Source organism: Ceratotherium simum, chromosome 17 (genome assembly GCF_057802395.1).
Source record: "Ceratotherium simum simum isolate JZ-2026a chromosome 17, ASM5780239v1, whole genome shotgun sequence".
Lineage (NCBI taxonomy): Eukaryota > Metazoa > Chordata > Mammalia > Perissodactyla > Rhinocerotidae > Ceratotherium > Ceratotherium simum.
Window position 1 is genome coordinate 25,714,841 of NC_141916.1, and position 22,415 is coordinate 25,737,255.

A 22,415-nucleotide genomic window follows, 5' to 3' on the forward strand; every position below is an offset into this window, starting at 1 on the left:
TAAATGGTTATATCATGGATATGTTATTAATCATCTTCTTTCTTGAGATGAGAAATATGGGCCTATGGAAAAAATGAAACTCCACTACTCCCTCATATTCTAAATTTTTCTCTTTTGATTACAAAATTTTAAAAGAAATCTCAACTTGAAAATAGCGCTCATCTTTCACCTCCAATTGCCCCTTCTCTTAGTCTCATATATATTATTGTTTAAGACTCACACATCAGTGCCAGTAGCCAGGAAACTCAGGATTATTTTAATAGAAGCCATTGAGTTCACTTACTCGGAAAACAGCATTTTATTGTGAGGAGTCTTTTAGAGACGTAAGTGCTCTATGTTATCACAATGAGAATTATTCTCAAAGCAACGATTCTCTAAGATACCAAAGTATTCAGTTTATTTGGATATTATACTTAAACATACTAAAAGTTACAAAGCCTAAGATAAGCAAGCAACAAGTCAATAAAATCACAACTCAGAATTCTCACATTTTCACATGGTATCATTGACTATGAAATGCAAAAAGACTATAAATGTTTAAGTAAAATGATCTCTAACCTATAAATTACACTAACTTGACCAAACAAATGATTGCATACTATGGAAGACTACAGAACATGAGTAGGTACAGAAAGCTGTTCTCCAGGACTGCTTTTTCAAAGCTTGAAAAATTAGCTGACCCATCATTTTAGGAGAGGGGTGAGATAAGTATGGATCAGGAGGCTCTACATGTAGATAAAAAAAATCTAACTAAAATATCTTAGACTATTTTAGATGTTTATTTGATATTGGAAATGTGGTCAACTATCATAAAGTATTTCTCTTCATCACAAAAATTCCATATATTAAGGATTTATACAATCCAGGAAAAAAAAAAGTCTAGAAACATTTTTTTTCCTGAGCAAGTAATCATCTAAAAAGGCTCTCCAAAATCTTGACTAGAGGTGTCATACTCTGCAATGAAATGCTTGAGTTCTTCAACACAGCGCTCACCTATTTCATGTAAATTCTGTCTCAGTGCAAACTGTATAGACTTTTCTAATGAAGGATCTTTTTCAATCAGCATCTTCACAACCATCCCGAAAGTTTCACAGTCTTGCCGGTAAACCTAGAAAGGTGAAAAACATTGTGGTTAGCTAAAAGCGAAAATAAGCCAAACGTTGAGCTGATTCAGTTGGCAGAATTATGATGCTACAGTCTAAAAGGGAGACACAATAATACAACTGCACCTCTCTTGGCCCTGAGTAGTCACTACTGCCAAAGGCCATTTAAACCTCTATCTTTGAGATCTGCTGACAATTTGAATGAAGAGAAAAACACTGATGTATCACATCACTGAATGTATAAGTCAGACATGGCATTTGTCAGCATTAAGGACATCAGACCAGAGATGAGAAGAACTAAGAACAAAGGCTAGCTAGGTAAAGCACATCAATGGCTTTACTCATTTACTTGTTTGGAAGAAAAAAGTTTCTGAGCCCCTAACTTCACATTATTTGCTTGAATTATGACCAGATGACAAATTCAAAATTCTGTTTAGTGTATAACAAACAACTATAAGAATGCCAAAAGTATCTATCTGAAAAAAACTTTTCAAGTTATAAATATTTAACCACAGTTAAAGTCACTAAGGCAGAGTTAAGATCAAAACAATATGTTATACACACATGGCTGTACATGTATATATTTTCTACCTCAAAGCGTATATTTTACTATTTTACTTCAATATGTATATATAATTTTTATCAGTGGCAATTAGATATAATTTCCTGCCCCCAAATTGCGAAGTTTCCTCCACGCTAAATTTCCTTAATTTGTAGTCACAAAATGCATTTTAGATTTCTATGCTATTTTTCATACTTTGTAATTCATGTATTTAAAGAAAAATTACAGTTAAATCTCCATGAAAATTAAGTAAAATATAAATTATCTGATTTAAAAAAACTGTTACATGGGGTCGGCCCCGTGACGTAGCGGTTAAGTGTGCACACTCCACTGCTGGGGGCCAGGGTTCGGATCCTGGGCGCGCACAGAGGCACGGCTTGTCAGGCCATGCTGTGGCGGCGTCCCATATAAAGTGGAGGAAGACAGGCACAGATGTTAGCCCAGGGCCAGTATTCCTCAGCAAAAAAGAGGAAGATTGGCATGGATGTTAGCTCAGGGCTGATCTTCCTCACAAAAAAAATAAGATAAAAATAAAAAATGAAAAAACTGTTACATTAATTTTAGTTTTTCTAAATTTAACAAAAAACAACATAACATGTTTATTCTCTGAAAAAGGATTTTGTTCATTTTGAAAAACTTTAGAAAGAAGTGATTTGAGACGTTGCTTGGCTTATGACAGTTTTTATTCCTCAAATGATTGCTAGTTGTTGTAGTGGTCACTACTGCATTTTTTAAATGTCTGCAATATTTTTTTTGATCCCTTAAAAATAGCTATTTAAAGAAGATTACATAATTTTGACTCTCAGTACTAGATTACTAAATTATACTAAATTCATTTCCTTGCTCTTGAAAACGATTCACAAACCCCAAGGAAATTAAAAGGGTAAGTTCTTTAAATGACACAGAAATTAAAATATATAAAACCCTTAGCTGCCTTTTCCATCTCAGCACTAATACACACACAAACATTTTTCTAAACAGTGATGAAATTTACTCATAATAGCCATTAAGTTTAATTCAACTATTTAAACCAACCATTTATTCCAGTTTATCCTAAGGTTTATATGACCCAGAATTGATATTACTATTCTAATAAACCAACTTAGAAAACAGTATACCATTCACATGATATTACTTATGATGTCAAGGCAATAGAGCACATTAACTGGTCTAACAAACACATAGAACCTTAGTTAAGCCAGTGCAGTCCCTGTGGGGGAAACTTAGGACCATGATGTTTCACAGTCTTAGTGGAGGTAAATTCCTTACCAAACCAGTCAGGCCACATAATAACAGCATTCTATCACCAACCACAGGCCTCAGCAGACCACTTTGTGGGTGGCCTAAATTTTATAGGCTTCTTTATAACAGATCTACTAGATGAGGATAACATTACACTGTGAATTAACCTGCAAATTCTTTAATGTAAATCTGCTTTTACCTAAACTGTAACTCTTCGTTTAGCATATTTACAGAACATAAATGTGCTACAGATTTGCATATCAAAAGTAAAACCATGTTAAATGTGTACATACATTTATTTAAACTCTAAACTACTGTCACTCTGGAGACAAGATAATGCAAGCATTTAAAGGTTGTGTTTTATTTTTTAATTGTAAGTCCTTTTTGAATTATTCATTGAAATAGACAAATTTTTGTACATTAGTTGACAAGAACAACCAGAACTGCCCAAAGCAACATAATTCTCTACTAAAGGGTAAATTTTCTAAAAAGACTGCTTAAAATGCACTGTTGGGTATTAGACAGGAAATAATTAGTTTTTTGTTAAAGGAAGAACCTCACCCTCCAACATTTTATAAATAAAATTCACAACTGTCAGAAACCTATTTCTGAAATCTGTTCCACAGTAAACTCAATCCCAAACAGGAAGGGTGTAGTTATCTGTAGGGGAGTTTGTTTGCTTATGGTCCCTAGCTGGAAATGCATTAATAATCTTCAGATTTGATATCTACAGCCCACACAGGAAGATTTTTTTGTTGTTGCTTTTTCCCCTGATTGGACCTCATTAAAATGGGAAACAGGTTAAAGTATGGGTGGGGCTCACATAAACTGCATAGAAACGTAGTTAAATTTGCCAGCATAATGAAAACACTGTCCAAATGTGGTTTTACACAGTCTTTTATTATAGTAGCCTGCGTTAATAGTTAAATTCTCATGAAGTACTTCTAGGAATAAAGGAATATGATAAAACTATGAAGGCTTTTTACAATTAATTATGTTGTCCGGTGACTGGAAGAAGAGTATTGGGCAAAACAAACTCCTCAATGGCAAGTTTGTTCATCTAAAATTGCTTGTAATGACATAAAACTCCTCTAAAATGTATATCATTTTAGTTCTTACCTGTGTTCCCACAAAAAGAGAAACCAAAAATGAAGGCAACATGAGTTGTTAGAAGAATTTTCATTTCAGACAAACCATCTTTAGCATATGCATTACGGTTCTGTAAGAGTAGTTTGATGGAATGGTAGATATTACAGACCTGTGCTATCTAAATCAGTAGCCACTAGCCACAGGAGGCTACTTAAATCTAGATATATATGCATATATTTACCTTAATATTTAACTTATAATTTATATTAATATTAGGAGGTAACTAACTAACTGCAGAAGTCAGACATGTATACAGTCTTAAAAGGCTGGGGAATCAAATGAGAACAACTATTTTCTCTATTGTTGATGTCTCATCATTCCACATAATTTCCTTTATCTAAACTCATTTGGTTCAAATGCTCTATGTCCTGTTTCAAGACGGTTACATCCTAGTGGGAAAGCTAAACACAGACAATTAAAACACAGCATAAAGGAGACATTTAGATGTGCAAGGTGGTAGGAAAGCCAAAAGAGTAAAGAAGTGGTTCCACGAGCAGGCTCACTGAGTTCAAATCCTTACTCTACTACTGTGGTAGGCTGAACAATGCCCTCTACTCCTGCCCCCAAATTGTCCATATCCTAATCCCTGAACCCATGAATATGTTACCTTTCATGGTATAAGGGACTTTACAGATGTGATTATGCTAAGGATTTTGAGATTGAGAGATTATCCTGGATTATCCAGGTGGGCAAAATGTAATCACAGGAGTCCTTAAAAAGGAATACAGGAGGGTCAGAGAAAGAGAGGAAATGTGATTGCAGAAACAGAGGTTGAGTGATGAGTTTTAAAGATGGAGGAAGGAGCTACCAGCCAAGGAATGCAGGGAGCCTCTAGAAACTGGAAAAGGCAAGGAAACAGATTCTCCCCCAGAGCCTCTGGAGGAAGTGTAGCCCTGAAGACACTTTGATTTGGGCCTGATGAAACCCATTTCAGACTTTACACATTCTTTTCAAGCTCACATGGAACATTCACCAGGATAGACCACATTCTGGGCCTTAAAACACAGCTTAACAAATATAAAAGAATACAAATCATACAAAATATGCTCTCAGACCACAACAGAATTAAATTACAAATCAACAGACAGATGTCTAGAAAATCCCAAAATATCTGGAGATTAAACAACGCACTTCTAAAAACACATGGATCAAAGAAGTCCCAAGAGAAATTAAAAAATATTTTGAACTAAATGAAAATACAACTTACCAAAATTTGTGAGATGCAGCAAAAGCAGTGCTCAGAGAGAAGTTTATAGTGTTAAATGCATAGGTTAGAAAAGAAGATATAAAATTAATAATCTAAGATAGGAAACTAAAAGAAGAAAAGCAAATTAAATCCATAGTAAGTTAAAAATAATAAGAGCAGAAATCAATGAAATTGAAAACAGGAAATTAGAAAACCAACGAAACTAAAAGCTGGTTCTTTGAAAAGATCAAATTGATACACCTCCAGCAAGGCTAATTAAGAAAAAAAGAGAGAAAACACAAGACTTACTATAAAGTCACAGTAATCAAGACTGTATGTATTGTCAAAAGAACAGGCACATAGATCAATGGTATAGAATAAAGAGCCAGAAACAGACTCATACAAATATAATCAACTGATCTTTAACAAAGCAGCAAAGGCAATTCAATGGAGAAAGGACAGTCTTAACAAATGGTGCTAGAACAACTGAACACCCACGTGCAAAATAATCTAGATACAGATCTTACACCTTTCACAAAAATTAACTCAAAATAGATCACAGACCTAAAGGTAAAATGCAAAACTATAATACTTCAAGAAGATAACAAAAGAAGAAACTCTAGGTGACAACCCCAAAAGCATGTTCCATGAAAGAAAAAAAATCAGTAAGTTGGATTTCATTAAAATTAAAAACTTTTTGCTCTGTGAAAGACACTGTTAAGAGAATGAAGACATAAGCTACAGGATGGGAGAAAATCTTTGCAAAACATGTATCTGACAAAGTACTGGTATGTGAAATATACAAAGAACTCTTAACACTTAAAAATAAGAAAACAATTAAAAAATGGGCAAAAGATTTGAACAGATAGCTCATCAAAGAAGACACCTGGATAGCAAATAAGCAGATAAAAAGATGTTCAACATGAAATGTCATTAGGGTAGTGAAAATTAAAACAACGAGATGCCACAACACACCTATTAGAATGGTGATATCCACAACACTGACAGCTCCAATTTCTGATGAGAATGTGAAGCTATAGGAACTCTCATTCATTGCTGGTGGGAATGCAAAATGATACAGGCCACTTTGGTAGACAGTTTAGCTGTTTCTTACAAATCTACACAGTCTTAACATATGATCCAGCAATCGTGCTCCTAGGTATTTACCCAAATGAGATGAAAACTATGCCCACATGGAAACCGGCACACAAATATTTATAGCAGCTTTATTTATAAATGCGAAAAATGGAAGCATCCAAGATGTCCTTCAATAGCTGAGTGAATAAACTATGGTACCTCCATACACTGGAATAATTCTGGTGATAAAAAGAAATGAGCTATCAAGCCACAAAAAAGATATGGAGTAGCCTTAAATGCTTATTGCTAAGTGAAAGAAGCCAGTCTGAAAAGGCTACACAATACATGATTCCAACTGTATGACATTCTGGAATAGGCAAAACTATAGAAACAGTAAGATCAGTGGTTGCTGGGGGAAGGGGAAGGGATAAATAGGTGGAACACAGGGCATTTTGGGGATGGTAAAACAATTCTGTATGGTATGATAATGAATGATACATTTTGCATTTGTCAAAATCCACAAAACTATATGACACAAAGAGTGAACCCTAAAGTGTAAACTATGGACTTTAGTTAATATATCCATTTTGGTTCATCAATCATAAGAAATATATCACAGCAATGCAAAATGATAATGATAGGGGAAGCTCTGTGGAGAGAGGGAGCATGTGGGAACTCTCTGTACTTTCTTGCAATTTTTCTGTAAACCTAAAACTGCTCTAATAAATAAAGTCTATTAAAATTAAAAAAAAAAGAAAAAGAATCACACAAATGAAGAAAAGGGAAAAAAAGTCACTTACGCTCTGTGCCTCAGTTTCAGTACCTACAGACCTGACTATGCTGTTATAAGGATTAAATGAGATAATAAAGAGCAGTCAGAATAATGTCTGTTACATAGGAAACATTTAATATATGTTAGATATAGTGATATTGATGATGGAAAGAGGAGAAACAACCATTCTGACTTTGTCTAGAGAAGGAAGTATTAGAAAATGGTGTTGGAACTGATTCTTTAAACATGAGAAATTCACTCTAGGAAAACATACAGGAGGAAAAGGAAATGGCATTTTGGGGACATTCAATTGGCTTGGCACAGCTAAAGCACAGGGTGTGTTCAGCCTCAAAGGGGAAAGAGCTATAAGGAGGAAGTGGATCCTTTGAATGTATCAGTGAGAGAAAATGGTTAAGAATCAATGCTACGGGCTCCTGAAAGGACAATGAAGTGATAGATGTGTTAAGAAAGATGAGATTAGAGGCTTTATGAGTAATTAAGAAGCAATATAGATGTGATAATGTGAAGAATGATGGGTGGAAGGTTTTTTATTTTTATTTATTCGAAGGGGGAGGGTATTGGGAATGGAAGATAAGTTCAGTACCTAATATGTAATTGAGGCACCTGACAATAGGAAGTTCAGTGTTGAGTCTAGACTTCAGGAGAAGGAAACTGAGGAGGGAAGAAAGGAGGGAGGAGGGGTTGGAGAGAAAGAGATCTTATCCTCTTTGGCACTGATGCCAGGTGAGGCCATGGGAGTTCCTTGAAGAAGGGGGTAAATTCTCTTTAGCCCCAGTATCTGATACAAAGTAGATACTGAGTAAATCTTCAAGGAATAGCTCAAGTCCACTCTGAGAGAATGTATAAGAGCGAAAGACAGCCAAGACTAGACACCTAAAAACATAGCCACAGAAGAGACAATAAGGAAGACCAAGAATCAGGAGAGAGTGAAGGCACAGGAAAAAGCTTGTAAAATAAGGATACAGTCAATCAAATGCCAGACAAAGATCAAAGAAGCTGAGAAACAAAACATATTGCTTGGATTTTGAAATTAGGGGGTAATGGGTTAACTGCAAGAACAGTTTATTGGCATGGTGGAGATTATAGAGCTGTGCTGTCTAACACAGTAGCCACTAGCCATATGCGACTATTTAAATTGAAATTTTAGTTGATTAAATTGAATTGAAAATTCATTTCCTTGGTCACACTAACCCTATCTCAAGTGCTAGTGGCTACTATATTGGACAGTGCCAATATAAAACATTTCTATCACCACAGAAAATTCTATTAAGCAGTGTTATTATAGAGGATTGAGGAGTGAAAAAAAGGTAAAGATGTAGTGACAAGTGTTGACCTGATAAATTAAATAATATATATTTGCAACTATTTTACCATTAAAGTAGAAATAAAAGCTTACCACTTTAAAAGGAGCACTGTAAAATATAATTATTATTTGCAAAATGTTCTATATCTTTTGATGAAATGCATATAAAAATATAAGTTAAAAAAAGAAACTCCAATTGAGGCTTAATATATAAGGAAACATAATGTCTAAAGTGTTGACGAGGTCGGGGTAAAAACTGACAACATATTGATGTTAAATACTGGAGACAAATTTAAACCCTTTAATTTGGGTCTGTAGTAATGCAGAAGGTGTCAAAACTATTGTAATCTATGTTGCTGCTTGTGCTATATTAATAGAAAAAGATATCTTTCAGACGTCCTTCTCAAAGCTGCAGCCCCATTGGCTCTTAAAAGCACAGCTCCTGAAAAGAACACTGGTGGTTGCCAAGAAATGCATAATGAACACATGGATTAGATCTCAACTGCCTACCTTCAATATGTGAACACAAATATTACAGCTATATAAAAAAGTATCTCCAAAATTAATAAAGTGGATAAACGCTAACAAACCTTGGCAATCAAAGTTCATAGAATTCTCATCCATAAATAAAGATCAATTTATAAATTTACAGAATTCAGTCAAAGAGTAATACTTAAATGATTTCCTTTTTACTCTTTCTGGCTTATTAGTTCTTCGATCACAATATATACTAAATAGATAAAAATAAATGAAATAATTCCAGAGACTACAGAATCTTTCACTGATGCCAAAAGCAGATCCCACAGAGAATACAGGAGCTAGACAAATCTCAAATTAATACTGAGTGGAAAAAGTTACAGAGAAAATATATAGCGTATGTATGTTTTAAATAGTTTGTTTAGTTTAAGGATACACACATATATACTAAAAATACAGAAACACACATAAGAATGACAGCTCTGAGAAGGGAGGGAGCCAGCAGGGATCTGAGAGGGGCTCTATCTATATCTGTAGTATTTTATTTCTTTAAAAAGAGAACAAAAGCCACAAATATTGAACTCTAGTTAATGACACGCATGCTGAAGTATTTAGGAGTGAAGTGTACTGAGATTTGCAACATACTTTGACATGCATCAAAAAATAAGATGAGTTAATGGGTGAATAGAGGAATGGATAGATATGTGACAAAGCAAATAAAACGTTAATTATAGAATCTAGATGATGAGTATATGAGTGTATACTGTATAAGTCCTAATGTTCAAAAATTTTCATAATACAATGTTAAGGGGAAAGAGAGATCTAAAGCAAAATAAGGTCCAATCATGGGCATATGGGTCTGATCATCTCAGCTTATAAATGAAGACAGATGTCTGTTTTGCTTGGACCCTGGATGATAAGCTTTGCGTCTTCTCAATGTGGGTTGAGAATAACAGATATTAATGAAATTATAAATACAGAAGTAAACTTGAATGACAGATAACTGTGCCTGCCAGATAACTAGAACTCACCTACTATGTGCAAAACACTTGATTTGGTCAGTAATATAGAGCGCCTTGCGTAAGGAAATTAGATTCTAGTAAAAAGAGTAATGCACTTAAGATAACCATAAGACAAGGCTGAATACGGTAAATGCCATTAAGAGAAATACAGAGTATTATAATAATTCCAAAGAAACAATCACACTGGGTGGAGAGGGGGAGAAGTAAAAGCACTGAGACAGTGTTGGCTACTCTAGGCAACTGGAAGCTTGGAAACAAAAAAGCATAGGATGTTTAAAGAAGAATGCATCTTGGAATACAGGGAAGTTTTGGAAAAGATGGTTATTGGATAGACTGGAATCAAAATGGAGCTAAATATGAATAGGCTGGACTTGAACTGACAGTTGGACTTATGGCTTAACTTATCCTTGGACTTATGTTACACTGTAGACATTTTTTTTCTTATTCACCAGACAATAATAAACAAACCACTGAAGACTGTGATTAGAGAAAAACTAAGTATTCATTACTCAATATCCCCTTCACATCTGATTTAGCAGAACAGGAAAAGTAACTCTGTGTTCACTGTCAGTTATTAGCTTGAGAAAAGAACTTCGAAGATTCAAAAAATATAAAAAGGCTAAAAATCTAAAGAAAAATATTCTTAATGAAGACAAGATATAAAAGGAAATTAAATACATTATAAAATAGGTTTAAAATTTTTAATTGCTGAGAAAATGGTCAACAATAAATAGTTTTCAAAATGACAAAATTTTTCATGTGGCTTTTAATATTTTCATGTCTGAGAACAATAAAAATTCTTGAATAAAGGCAGGGAGGGGAAGGCTTAATTTAGACATTTCCCAAGTTAATGTCTAAAACATTCATCACAATGAAATAGATCACAGGTTAAAATGTCAAGTCAGCTCCTTAAAAGATATTTGTCACTGAGAATGTATTTCCCTTGAGTAAAAAAAAAAATCAAGTTAAAAAGGTACAATTACTTATGTATATATTGAACTGATATATATAGCTATTTGTTATAGAAGAAATTATATTGAGTAAGAATTAAATGAAGCTAACGAGTATACAACTAAAAAAAAATCTAACATACAGTTTGAGTTATCCAAAGAAAATTTATTTTAATTGAGATTACTTCCAAACAAATCTTTTTAGAAATTAATAGATGATTTTAAATTGCTCATGAGGTAGTCCAGTCCTCAAATGATTTAACTTTAGTAATCAGGTAAGTGCAATGTCCTAACTGTACAAAAGGTCACGTTTTAGATTTGACTAAGGCTAAATGAAAGTAAGTAACTGGCAAGAGCCTGGTCCATAAGTGAAAAATCTTACATTGGTTTGCGACATCTAAGAGGAGCAACCTCCATCTACCCAGTTACCTCTGACAGGAGAAATCTGTCAGTAGCAGTGACTAAGCAGGAAGCAGCTTAGCTATTTCAAGACCCACCCCCTCTGCTTCCTCTCAGTTCATCTCTGGACAAGGAGGTTGGAGAGAATCCAATATTAAGGTTGCTTTAACTTTGTGAAGCTATGGAGAAATGGCTCAGAATCTACAAGTATTAACAGTTGCTGAGCCCAATCAGTGAGTCCTCAAGGAGGGCACGACAGGAAAAATCGGAGAACCAGGAGGAATCCTACGCAGAGGTCTCTATGACTAGAAATGGTTATGGATTACAATTCTAACAGGTTTTTGTTTGTTTAAACATAATAGCATTTATTTTTTTTTATTTTTTTTTATTTTTTTTATTTTTAAAATTTTTTGTTTATTGCAGTAACATTGGTTTATAACATTGTAAAAATTTCAGGTGTACATCATTGTACTTCTATTTCTGCATAGATTACATCATGTTCACCACCAAAATACTAATTACAACCCATCACCACACATATGTACCGAATTATCCCTTTCACCCTCCTCCCTCCCCCCTTCCCCTCTGGTAACTACCAATCCAATCTCTGTCCCTATGTGTTTGTTTATTGTTGTTATTATCTACTACTTAATGAAGGAAATCATACGGTATTATAGCATTTAGAAACTATTGGCATATTAGAAACATTAAGTCATATAGGCTTTTACATTATTTTATGTAACAGGAATCCTCACAAGTACTCGAGAATCACTATCCTGATTTTATATTATTAATGAAGCAGAGAGATTAAAGGGAGTTAGATGTAAGACGTACGATTGACATTCACAGCCCAGGTTTCTAATTTACCCCTTATCATATTGCTGCTATAACCCAAGAGAATTATTTAAATCCAAAACTGAAATAAAGCCATGACTGAGACTAAATCCTTGGCAAAGATAAATTAATCTGCTTGATTTCAAAGAGTGGTGTAAAGAAAGTGGCTTGGAGGGGCCTGGAAGGCAGGTCACTATCATGAGACAAGATGCGCGTGCGCGTCTGTGCATGCACGCGCACTTCGTGTCTAATACTTCATCCTTCTCTTAGTGAAATCTGAAACTTGGATTATTTTTCCATACAGCTTCAGGGATGCCACTAAGATAAACTTATGAAAAATAAATAGGTCAGATCAGCCATCTTCCCCAAGCTGGGAAAAGCACTACTACTCTGTAAGCTACTTATGCTGGGGTTGGTTAAAGAGGATTTTATGGCTGAAATGGGACATTTTCGAAGTATTCTGCAGGGGAGGCTAGTTCTTCTTTAGCTTTTTATGCCAGGTGATTCAGTAACCAGGTACATTCACTCTATCATCCCATTTCTTTCATCATTAAAATTCTATACTGGAAAGCTGATTTTAGGGGAAATTCATTTTTCCTACTATGAAATTTCCCCATGTCTCACAGTGAAAAATGAAGTTATGGTTTCAGCACACAAATGCTGTTGTACTACTACTTTCTTTTCCTCTGTTTTCTGTGACATTAAACAGTTTATATATCTTCTAAGTTCAACAGTTTAGAGAAACTTTCATTTTTGTTACAGTATCAAGGTATTGTGAATTTTCAGCTCAAGATAAAACAATTCTTGCTAATGCAATAATTTTGGGAGATTTTTTAAAGGTATGCCATAGTCTGTTTTTTAGTGAACGTGATGGGAGTGGGGGCTGTTAAGAGGTCACTGAATGGAAAGGTCCCAGTGAAGGAGCAGGAAACATGACTAGTATTAGGAGTAATTATAACTCCAGTATATAGGCAGCTTCTGCATTTTCTGCTTAGCTGTCCCTTCCCCACCTCTAACCGCCATCCTGAGAGAGGCCTCTGGCAGCTATATTTACATTATATGCCAGTTGAAAAATAGATATTTATAGAAGATAGAATTTAAGGAATTTTGGTAATGAAGACAAATCGCAGGGTTTACTAGATCATGAATCAGGTTTATGATGTTGACATTGCCACAGAACAGAGGAAAAGTGGATGGTAAGCGGAGAGGGAGGCATGGAGGAAAAGAAGTGAAATTAAGGAGGAAGAGAAACTGACAGATAGCCTTCCACTTCCAGGCTCTAAACCTGGTTTCTGCCCTGCGCCCCATGAGAAATCCCTATAAGCTTTCAATACTTTCCCTTAACTTGCTAAAGGTAGTTTGAGTGGGTTTTATAACTCGTAACCAAAAAGAACTTTCTCCAGATACTTAGCATAATAGACTGCTACATGGAGTAGATGTTACCTGGCCTTCTGGGCTGGGGTGGCAATCTGGGAGCAGCACAGACCTGTGCAATGACCCTTGCACTGCAGGTATCTGCTCATCAGCAGGGCTTTACCACTGGCAGAAACACCAAGGTAATGGAATAAATCTATTTTCTCTTCAACGCAATTGCAAACCTGCCAACAGTGCTTCACAAGGCTTTATCCAGCATAGTTAAAGACAGGCTATACTTTTCCATGGTAAAAGCCAAACAATTACCAATCCTTGGAGTTTCCATGGAAAATACAGCTTTTGTTACTCCTACTGAAAAAAAAAGTAATGTATCTGTTTTCATCTCATCAAATGCAAACGTAGGAAACAGAATATTATTGGTCTACTTAATCATACTTCTACCAGAGAGGGGCTTTTCAATTAGATAACATATAACACCACTCTAAATACTTCGAAGATGTGTTTTTTTCTTTCCAGAAGAAAAGAATTATTCATAATTAACAGAAATAGCACAGCTTCATTTTAAAAATAGGAACTGCATTATCAGGTATGTTAAAAGTAGTTTAATATTAATTAGTATTTAAATTAATTCATTATTTTACTTTTATCTCTGAAGGCATTATGTACAGTGGGAAAAGTTCATAAATCCCATCACATATAAATTGAAATACATATTTTCAAGGTCTATCTGCAGTTATTTTCTAGTCTGTACTTTCAATAGCAAATTTTATAGAGTAATTGGCAAATGATTTAAAATTAATCTAGATCTGTCCACTTGACATCATGAATAAAACTAATGACTTCTCAAATGATCCTGAAGTTCCTTCTAAGAACCAGAGACATACTTATAAGAACATTGTGCACACAAATGAATGTACTTGTCTAGAATCATGATGCTATCTATCACCATTACATCAACAAGTTATATTGCTATTTCCATTTCATGCTCAAGAAAAGCACCAGGTGTTAATCACGAGTATGATGTCATTAAATTTTAGTAAATGAAGATATGAGTCTGGTCCTCAAAAAGCTTTTTTTTTTTTTTTTTGCTGAGGAAGATCTGCCCTGAGCTAACATCTGTGCCAATCTTCCTCTTTTTTGCTTGAGGAAGATTCGTCCTGAGCTAACATCCGTGCCAATCTTCCCCTATTTTGTATGTGGGTCAGCACCACAACATGGGCGCCAATGAGCGATGTAGGTCCGCATCCAGGAACTGAACCCGGGCCACTAAGTTTGGAGCACGCCAAACTTAACCACTAGGCCACATGGCTGGTCCCCTCAAAAAGCCTTTTTGAAGACAGAATTTAAAAGTCTATACTTTTAAATTACTCACTTTTCTTGGTTGGCAAAATCACCAAGAATGGAATGATTGGTATATTTTAGGTAAGAATAACAGGGAAAACCAGAAATGAAATCTTTGTTTGGATTAGCAGCACTGAACATTGAATTGGTTCAGATAAAATAAGGGTCAAAGGCTGACCACCTTACTATAAGAGCCAAAAGAAACAGCAGACTGTGGTTTCCCCTTTAACCTTGCTTCGTGCAAGATTACCGCGTGCTCACGTAGCTACAACATAGACAGAACTTTTTCATATAAACACATCCTGGAAAAATGCATTAAACCATTCCTCTCCTCATACATATTTTCAGCGTCCTATGTCAATACAAAGCATAAATATCAAAATGTGGCTTCACTCTCTGCAAGTTCAGTGTTGTAGTATTTAAAAGTCCAAAAATTAATATTTATGGTTAGGAATTATTTCCTGAGCAAACACTAAATCATTTGTAAAAATTAATTGCTAAGTTGTTCTACTTTTAAAGGCACTGTTTACCTGCTTTCAGAGGTACCCAGTGCTGAAATCTGACTCTGGTATACACCTCCTTATTTCTTGGTTTTGCTATTTCTATAGTCACAATACTAGCATGGACCTAACCAATACAACCCTGTTATAACACAGCAGCTTTCTAAGTGCTTCTAGTCTTTTTATTCTAAACTTTCTGACTCACAGGCACTATCATCTTAAAGATGGACAAACCCTTCTAAGAACACTGCTGCTCTGGCTCCCAAGATCTGACCCAATTAAATTCTTCAATAAAATCTTAGCTACTAAAATCTTCTCATCACCCACCAAAATACCACCCACCATACATTTTTCAATATTTTACCAGCTCTCATATGGCATTTGCATTCCCTTACTTGCTTTACTATTTTAATTTCTTTAAAATTTTGTTCAAGACATCTTTCACAAAGTTTTTTCAGGTCACTTTTTCCGGGTTACTCTAAATATTTTAAAAATGTATGTTCCTTTCTGTCCATCCTACCTCCTCCATTATATTGATGGCAAATATAATTTCTTTTGCTTCCATTATATCTGTCTCTCATTAAGTATAAGGCTGGGAACAAAATGGATCTTTCATTACCTCTGATTAATTCAAAAGTTTAAAATCATATATTCTGGCCTTGGCTCAAACTTTAATCAGACATTTTGACCATCCTATCCAACTGATCCCATACACAAATTCTTGGAGATTAGTAAATGAATCTGTTCACAGGGGTTGTCAATAAATATTGTTCCTTAATCAAGTAAAGATCATAATTAAATCGTTAATTGATTTAACATTACAAGGAAGTGAAGTATAAGAGACAAGTGTTCTGAAATCAGGTAGGGCAGAAAGTTTACACTACAAAGTCATTTCCAAATAGTGAAAAGCCTAAAACACAGTGCCTCAAAAGGTATTATAATTTTATTACTTCTAAATATATAGAGTCACCTTGACTTTAAAAGTATTTAAAACGTAAAGATCTTGGCTCAGGGTTGTTTTTAACAAATAAGACTTCCTTGTATAAAATTGTATACAGAATCTTGCTGATAGTTTGCTTAGCAAAATTTTTTTTTGTAGATTGCATAAAATGATCCTTAATCCAATACACAGACCATATTTTGGTTAAAATATCCAATTCCTGTTGCACAGATTGACAACATTGTATTATTTTTGAGAATCAAATCTTCTAACCAGAGTCCAAATAAGATTTGGTCTAAAGTTTTTATCCCTACAAGACAATTATATTGGAGGAAGAGAATAAAATTCAATTAGAAATGCCCTACTTTACTGTATAGTCATATAGTTTTCACTACTAAAACTGAACATCAAAGGAGAAAAGAAGTTTTTTAAAAAGATTATTATACAAAAAGACAAGTTTCAAAATGTCTAAAAAATATATTTATATTGTCTTTTGCAAATAACAAAAACAAACAAAACACACACACACCAAAAAAAAAAGCCCACACATAACAAAAAAACCCAAACTTGTCCAGAAAAGGTACCATTCAGGATGACACTATTTAAGAAGTCAAAAGGACTGCATATTACTAAAATGAAGCATAATTAAAATGTAAACATATTATATGTAAAACAAAAGAAAAATTTCCAGTTCTGCCTCTGTTTCCATTGTGTAGGTGTGACAGGAAGGCTCTAAAATTTTTCCCCAAACAGTGAATCATCTCCAGTGATTCAAGCCAGTATTTACCCCATATAGCTCAATTGTGTAGCAGCTGCATTCTGTATTCTATTTTTTTTTTCTTTTTGCTTGAGGAAGATTCGCCCTGAGCTAACATCTTTTGCCAATCCTCCTCTTTTTTTTCTTCTTTTTGCTTGAGGAAGATTAGCCCTGAGCTAACATCTGTGCCAATCCTCCTCTATTTTGTATATGGGTTGCTGCCACAGCATGGCTGCTGAGTGGCGTACGTCTGCGCCTGGGATCCAAAGTGGAGAGCACCGAACTTAACCACTATGCAGGGCTGGCCTCCAATGTATTCTATTTTTTTTTACATGGCACTTAAGTTATTTCAGTTTTATAGACAAAAGAAGTCACGTTAAATTGGAACAACCAAAATACAACTTTAAAAGTCAAACTTTTGACTATAATGTCCTATATTTTTGTTAAAAAAAAAAAAAAGAATATATGCTCCTCACATACTGAACACACTCTGAACTATCCATATGGTAATCAGATTAAACTATGTTTTCTTAGCCTTCAAGTCATCATATGTGGATATAATTACACAGCAAAAGCTTCAAACTCAAATCCTTTGCACAATAAGAATCAATTTGTTATGATCTTGAGGAATGAGCCATTCATAACCACAGGCAAGCCAAAAAAGCAAGGAGAAAATGTAAAAAATTACCATAGGTATAATTTCTTATCATTTTCTTTCTACAAAAGAAGTAATTTCTCATTCATATTGAACAACATAAATGTAATCTAAATAAAATGTAATCTTCAAAACAAAAAAAAATCTTAGTCTTCAATCCTTTTTTAAAGTCTCATAGATTCAACTACTATAGAAAGGTAGGCTCACAAGCATTTTAAATGTCCACTTTTGTTTTGTCTTACTTTTAAAAATATGTATGAAAGGATTTAAATTATGAATGGGGCAGGAGAGGAATATAGCAGAGTGATGAAGATCATGGATTTTATGGTCATGGAGCTCCTAGGTTTGGGTTGCTGTGTGACCTGGGCACATTACATAATTTTCTAAGCCCCAGTTGCCTTATTTGTAATGTGGGGATTGTAACAGTACACTAGTTCACAGGGCTTTTATGAGGTTTAAATGAGAGAACAAACATAAAGTACTTAATACTCAGAAACCATTCACTCAGCAAACATTTGAGGGTCTACTAGTTGACAAATATTTGAGGACCTACTGTATGCAGGCCCTATATAAACGGTGGACAAAAAAACATACAGTCTCTATCCTTAGGAAGCTTTCTTTTTAGTGGTAAAGATATACAATAAAATGTAAGAAAACACATAAGCATTTGTATAATTGTGGTAAGTGTTATAAAGGAAATAAAGTAGGTTCAGTGATGAAGAACTACTTAGATTGGTTAGGGAGATATGGAAATGTTTTAGTGAAGGGGTAACATTTAAGCGGAGGCCTGGAAGATGAGAAGAAGCCAGTGAGAGAGTTCCAAGCAAAAGTAACAGCATCAACAAAGGCCACCAAGAAGGGGGCAAAAGCATGTCCTGTGGAGAGGCCAGTATGACTGCAGCACAGTGAACCATGAGGACAATACGAAAGAAATGTGGAGGGAGAGGCAGTAGACAACCAGTAGATCACTATAGCCATGGTAAACACTTTGGAGTTAGTTATTCTAAGCATAATGGGAAGCCACAGGAGAGTTTCAAGCAGGGAAACCATTATATTTAACAGGTTTACAAGTCAGGAAATAACCGTAGCAACATTCCATTTGGCTAGGAAGACTGAGATTCAAAGTATTCTGGAGCACTGCAACTCACCTTTGTTTAAAAACACTATTGTTTGCTCCTTTTAGGTGGAAAATTTTTAAATGTTAAAGCTATTTCCTCCCTTGGTTTAAAAATAAAAAAGACATCTCAAAAACATTAAAAACTAGAGTTAAATTATTTTCTTTTGTCCTTTTCTCCCCCTTTTGAATGCATCATGATGAACAGCTATGCTCAGTAACAGATGTGTTTAATTTTTATCACTTGCCTCTCTAATTTTGACCTGCCCAATACGTAGCTGCTCAAGAACCTGGACAACAGCACTGGTCAAACTCCCTGGCATATAAATAACTGAATGAAAGACTAAAAGAGACTAAGTTTGTGTCAATTTTTTTTTTCAATAAAATCATCACCTTTACCATCTTATCAGTGAGCCTTTTTTGGTTATTAGTAACATTTACACAGTTCTCACCTGGTGAACTATGGATAAACAATCTGGTTTGCCTTTTCTACTTACTCAAAGGATGCTGTGAATTGTTGGCAAAAGTCCAAAACTGCAATTACTTGATCTACCAGAACTCCTAATCTCTCTTGATGACTTCCATATCAACATACACCACATGGGGTATTCCAAGCCCTTTCCACACCCAGTTCAGGAACTCCAACTGCTGATAGGACTCTCCCCTGCCTACCCCATTTCCCCTTACTCTCAGCAAACCTTATCTCCTCTCTGCCTCAAAAATGCTGCCACTTTAATTCTCCTTTGCCCTAGTCCTAGAAAAAGGTTTCCCTGAATTTTCAAGGTTAGTCCCTCTATCTGTGCTATTGATAGCTTCTCTTGCTTCATCAATTATTCCATCTGTTTTTTATCTTCAGTCTCTCTCATATTACCCTTACCCTTTCACAAGTGCTCAAAAATAAATAAGTCAATAAATAAATAGGTCACCAAGTTCTACATATTCTCCTGCCACTCACTCTCATGCAATTGTTCTCCATTTCTGACTTCACCAATCTAATTCAAGCTCTCATTATTCCTCGCCTAAAGAGCAGCCAAATATTTCTTTACAGCCAAACTAATCTTCAAAAAAAAAATCCTGATCTTAATACTCATATATTTGAAATTCATCCATAAACCAGAATGCCTATCAATAGAAATCAAATGCTTTTTTCTGGCATTCAAATCTTTCAACAATCTGGCTCCAGTCCACCTGTCCTCAGAAAACTATCCTGAGCTTGCTATCTTTTCTCTACCAACAAATTTCTGTAATATATAGTCTATAATCACACTCTTTCTCACACTACCTAGTTTCTCACCCATGCCTTGGGGACCGTGTCCTTTAACTTGTGGGGTCTGTACTAACTCTGAGCGGTTAATGCCAGAAGTGAATTGTACACCAATTGGGGTTGAAACAGAATACTTACTTCCTGATTTGTATCCTTTCTAATAAAACTAACCATAGTATAGCACTTTCCTGAGTTCTGTCAGTTATTCTAGCATATTATCAGACCTGATGGGGTCATGGGAACCCCAAAATTTGTAACCAGTTGGTCAGAAGTGAAAGTGGCCTGGGACCCCCAAAGTGCAGCTGGTGTCTGAAGTAAGGGCAGTTTTGTTGAGGACTATGCCCTTTAACTTGTGGGGTCTGCACTAACTCTCCGTGGCTCGTGACAGAATTGAATTGCAGTACTGAAACAGAATACTTCCTTCCAAAGCTTTACCAAATTAAGACAAAGTTCCTGAGCCCATTATTCAAGACTACTCAAGATCCTTCTAATATACCACAGTAAATAAAATTTTGTCAACATCTACTCTATGAAGTCATTGCAATAAACTCTGTGGCCGGGGAGTAGCACAGGGTAATGAAGTTATAGAGGGAGAGATTAAAAAATACCCATGTAAGATATGGTTTACCCAAACTAAACTACTTGTAATTGTTGACTATTCCCTATTTTCCATCTTATGCTCATGTCATTCACCCTTATCTAGAATCTTTTACATCCTATCTCTACCTATGAGACTCCTACCTGAATTTTAAGGGTCTAATCAAATGTCACTTCCAAAATGAAGCCTCCCTTTGGTTTTCCTAACTAAAACTGATTTTTTTTTTTTTATCTCTGTTTCAAGGCAAATGAGCATAACAGAAGGCACTAATTAAGGAGTAGTCACATTTCTACAATTTCTGGTATAAATTTGAACAAGTCACTTGAGCTTTTTAAACATGTAAAATGAAGATAGGGCAAAAAACACACGGTATTTTCCAGAATACTCTCCTGCCTCAAAAAACTTAGAAACACATTCTTTTAAAAGCATAGCTAAGCTCTTAAAGTAAGTAAGGGGAATTGCCAGCAGTCATAAATAAAGCAGCACAAGAAACCAGAGTGATAAGCTAATATCATGGGCTGTTGCTATCCTAAAGAGCCAGGAACTCAGAGCCCGGTGGAGAATGAGGGACATGACCTCTGGCCTATGCAAGACAGAGCTGGATCTGAGGACTCTGCATAAAGGTAGGATCTCTGTGAAAGGATGAACTAGAAAAAAACAAAAAATTGCCTGTCAATAAAAGAAAATGATAGGGAAACTTCTCTGCCTTGGTCTGGGCTCTTGAGGTGAGGAGATGCAGTTTCTTCTGAGAATTCATACGCACAGGTCTACCTTCACATGCATTTAAAGTTCTAAATATAAGCTTACAACCCCAAAATACAAATCATATGAGCGAACATGCTACCATGAGCAAGAGCCAGCAGAACAACAGCTGGATTAAAGTCCTGAGACTTCAGATAGTAAAATTATCAGTTACAGAAAATAAGATGTTTAAAGAAATAACAGAGAATGAAAACACAAGCAATAAACCAACTAATTCTAGGCAGATTTACAAAGAGAACCAAATTAAACTTCTGGAAATGGAAATTATAACAACTGAAATTAAGAACTCAATGGATAGGTTAAACAGCAAATTAGATACAACTGAAGAAAGACTTAGAGATAGTCATGAAAAAAATACCTCTAATTTAAGATTTAAAAAAAGACAGAAAATATGAAAAAAAAATTAGAGAAATGAAAGATGGGGTAAAAAAATCTACCTATGTTCAACTTAAGTACATAAAAATAGAAAGAATAGAGGATACTCAAAATTCAAAGAGATAATACTTTATAATTTTCCAGCTCTACTGAAAATGTAAATTGTCAGATACAGGAAGCACAAATTATCTTAAACAGAATAAATTTTAAAACAATCCATATCTAGACACATTACAAACTGCACATCAAAAGTAAATAAATTTTAAAATAAAAATAATCTCTTCCTTGTCCTTTCACAGGTTGTTGTAAAGGTCCAATTAAATGAATAATTTTTATATCAGTCTTCTCAATATATATTTTGTCATATGTAGTAAATTTATGAGAAATCTTCTGAATCTTGTAGACTCTGAAAACCATCAAAATCTGACTTTTTTTTGCAACCAAATGAATGAAGATGGTTTTGCTTCTTCCTTTACTTCCTAATTCCGTGAAGGGAAAGATTCTTGAAGACTTGCTCTAGTCTTTATCTTCAAGCTAAAATGGCAGAGCCAAACTACATAGGACTGAGGGTGCTTCACGTCTTCCAGTTCCATTCATTCAACTGCTCAACACTGAAAGTGAGCATACTGTAGGCAAGG

At 34.9% G+C, this 22,415-nt stretch overlaps 1 protein-coding gene across 9 annotated transcripts in view; it reads right to left on the reverse strand.

Annotated features, from left to right (window-relative positions):
* Positions 1-380: 380 nt before the first annotated feature.
* Positions 381-22,415, reverse strand: part of PPHLN1 (periphilin 1) — a 116,949-nt gene continuing 94,914 nt past the window's right edge. For all 9 annotated transcript variants that reach the window (XM_004428905.3, XM_014786383.2, XM_004428907.3 and 6 more), the window contains one exon: positions 381-1,108. In XM_004428905.3, the coding sequence (XP_004428962.1) occupies positions 914-1,108 (195 nt within the window). In that variant the 3' untranslated portion in view covers positions 381-913. The remainder of the gene's footprint in view (positions 1,109-22,415) is intronic.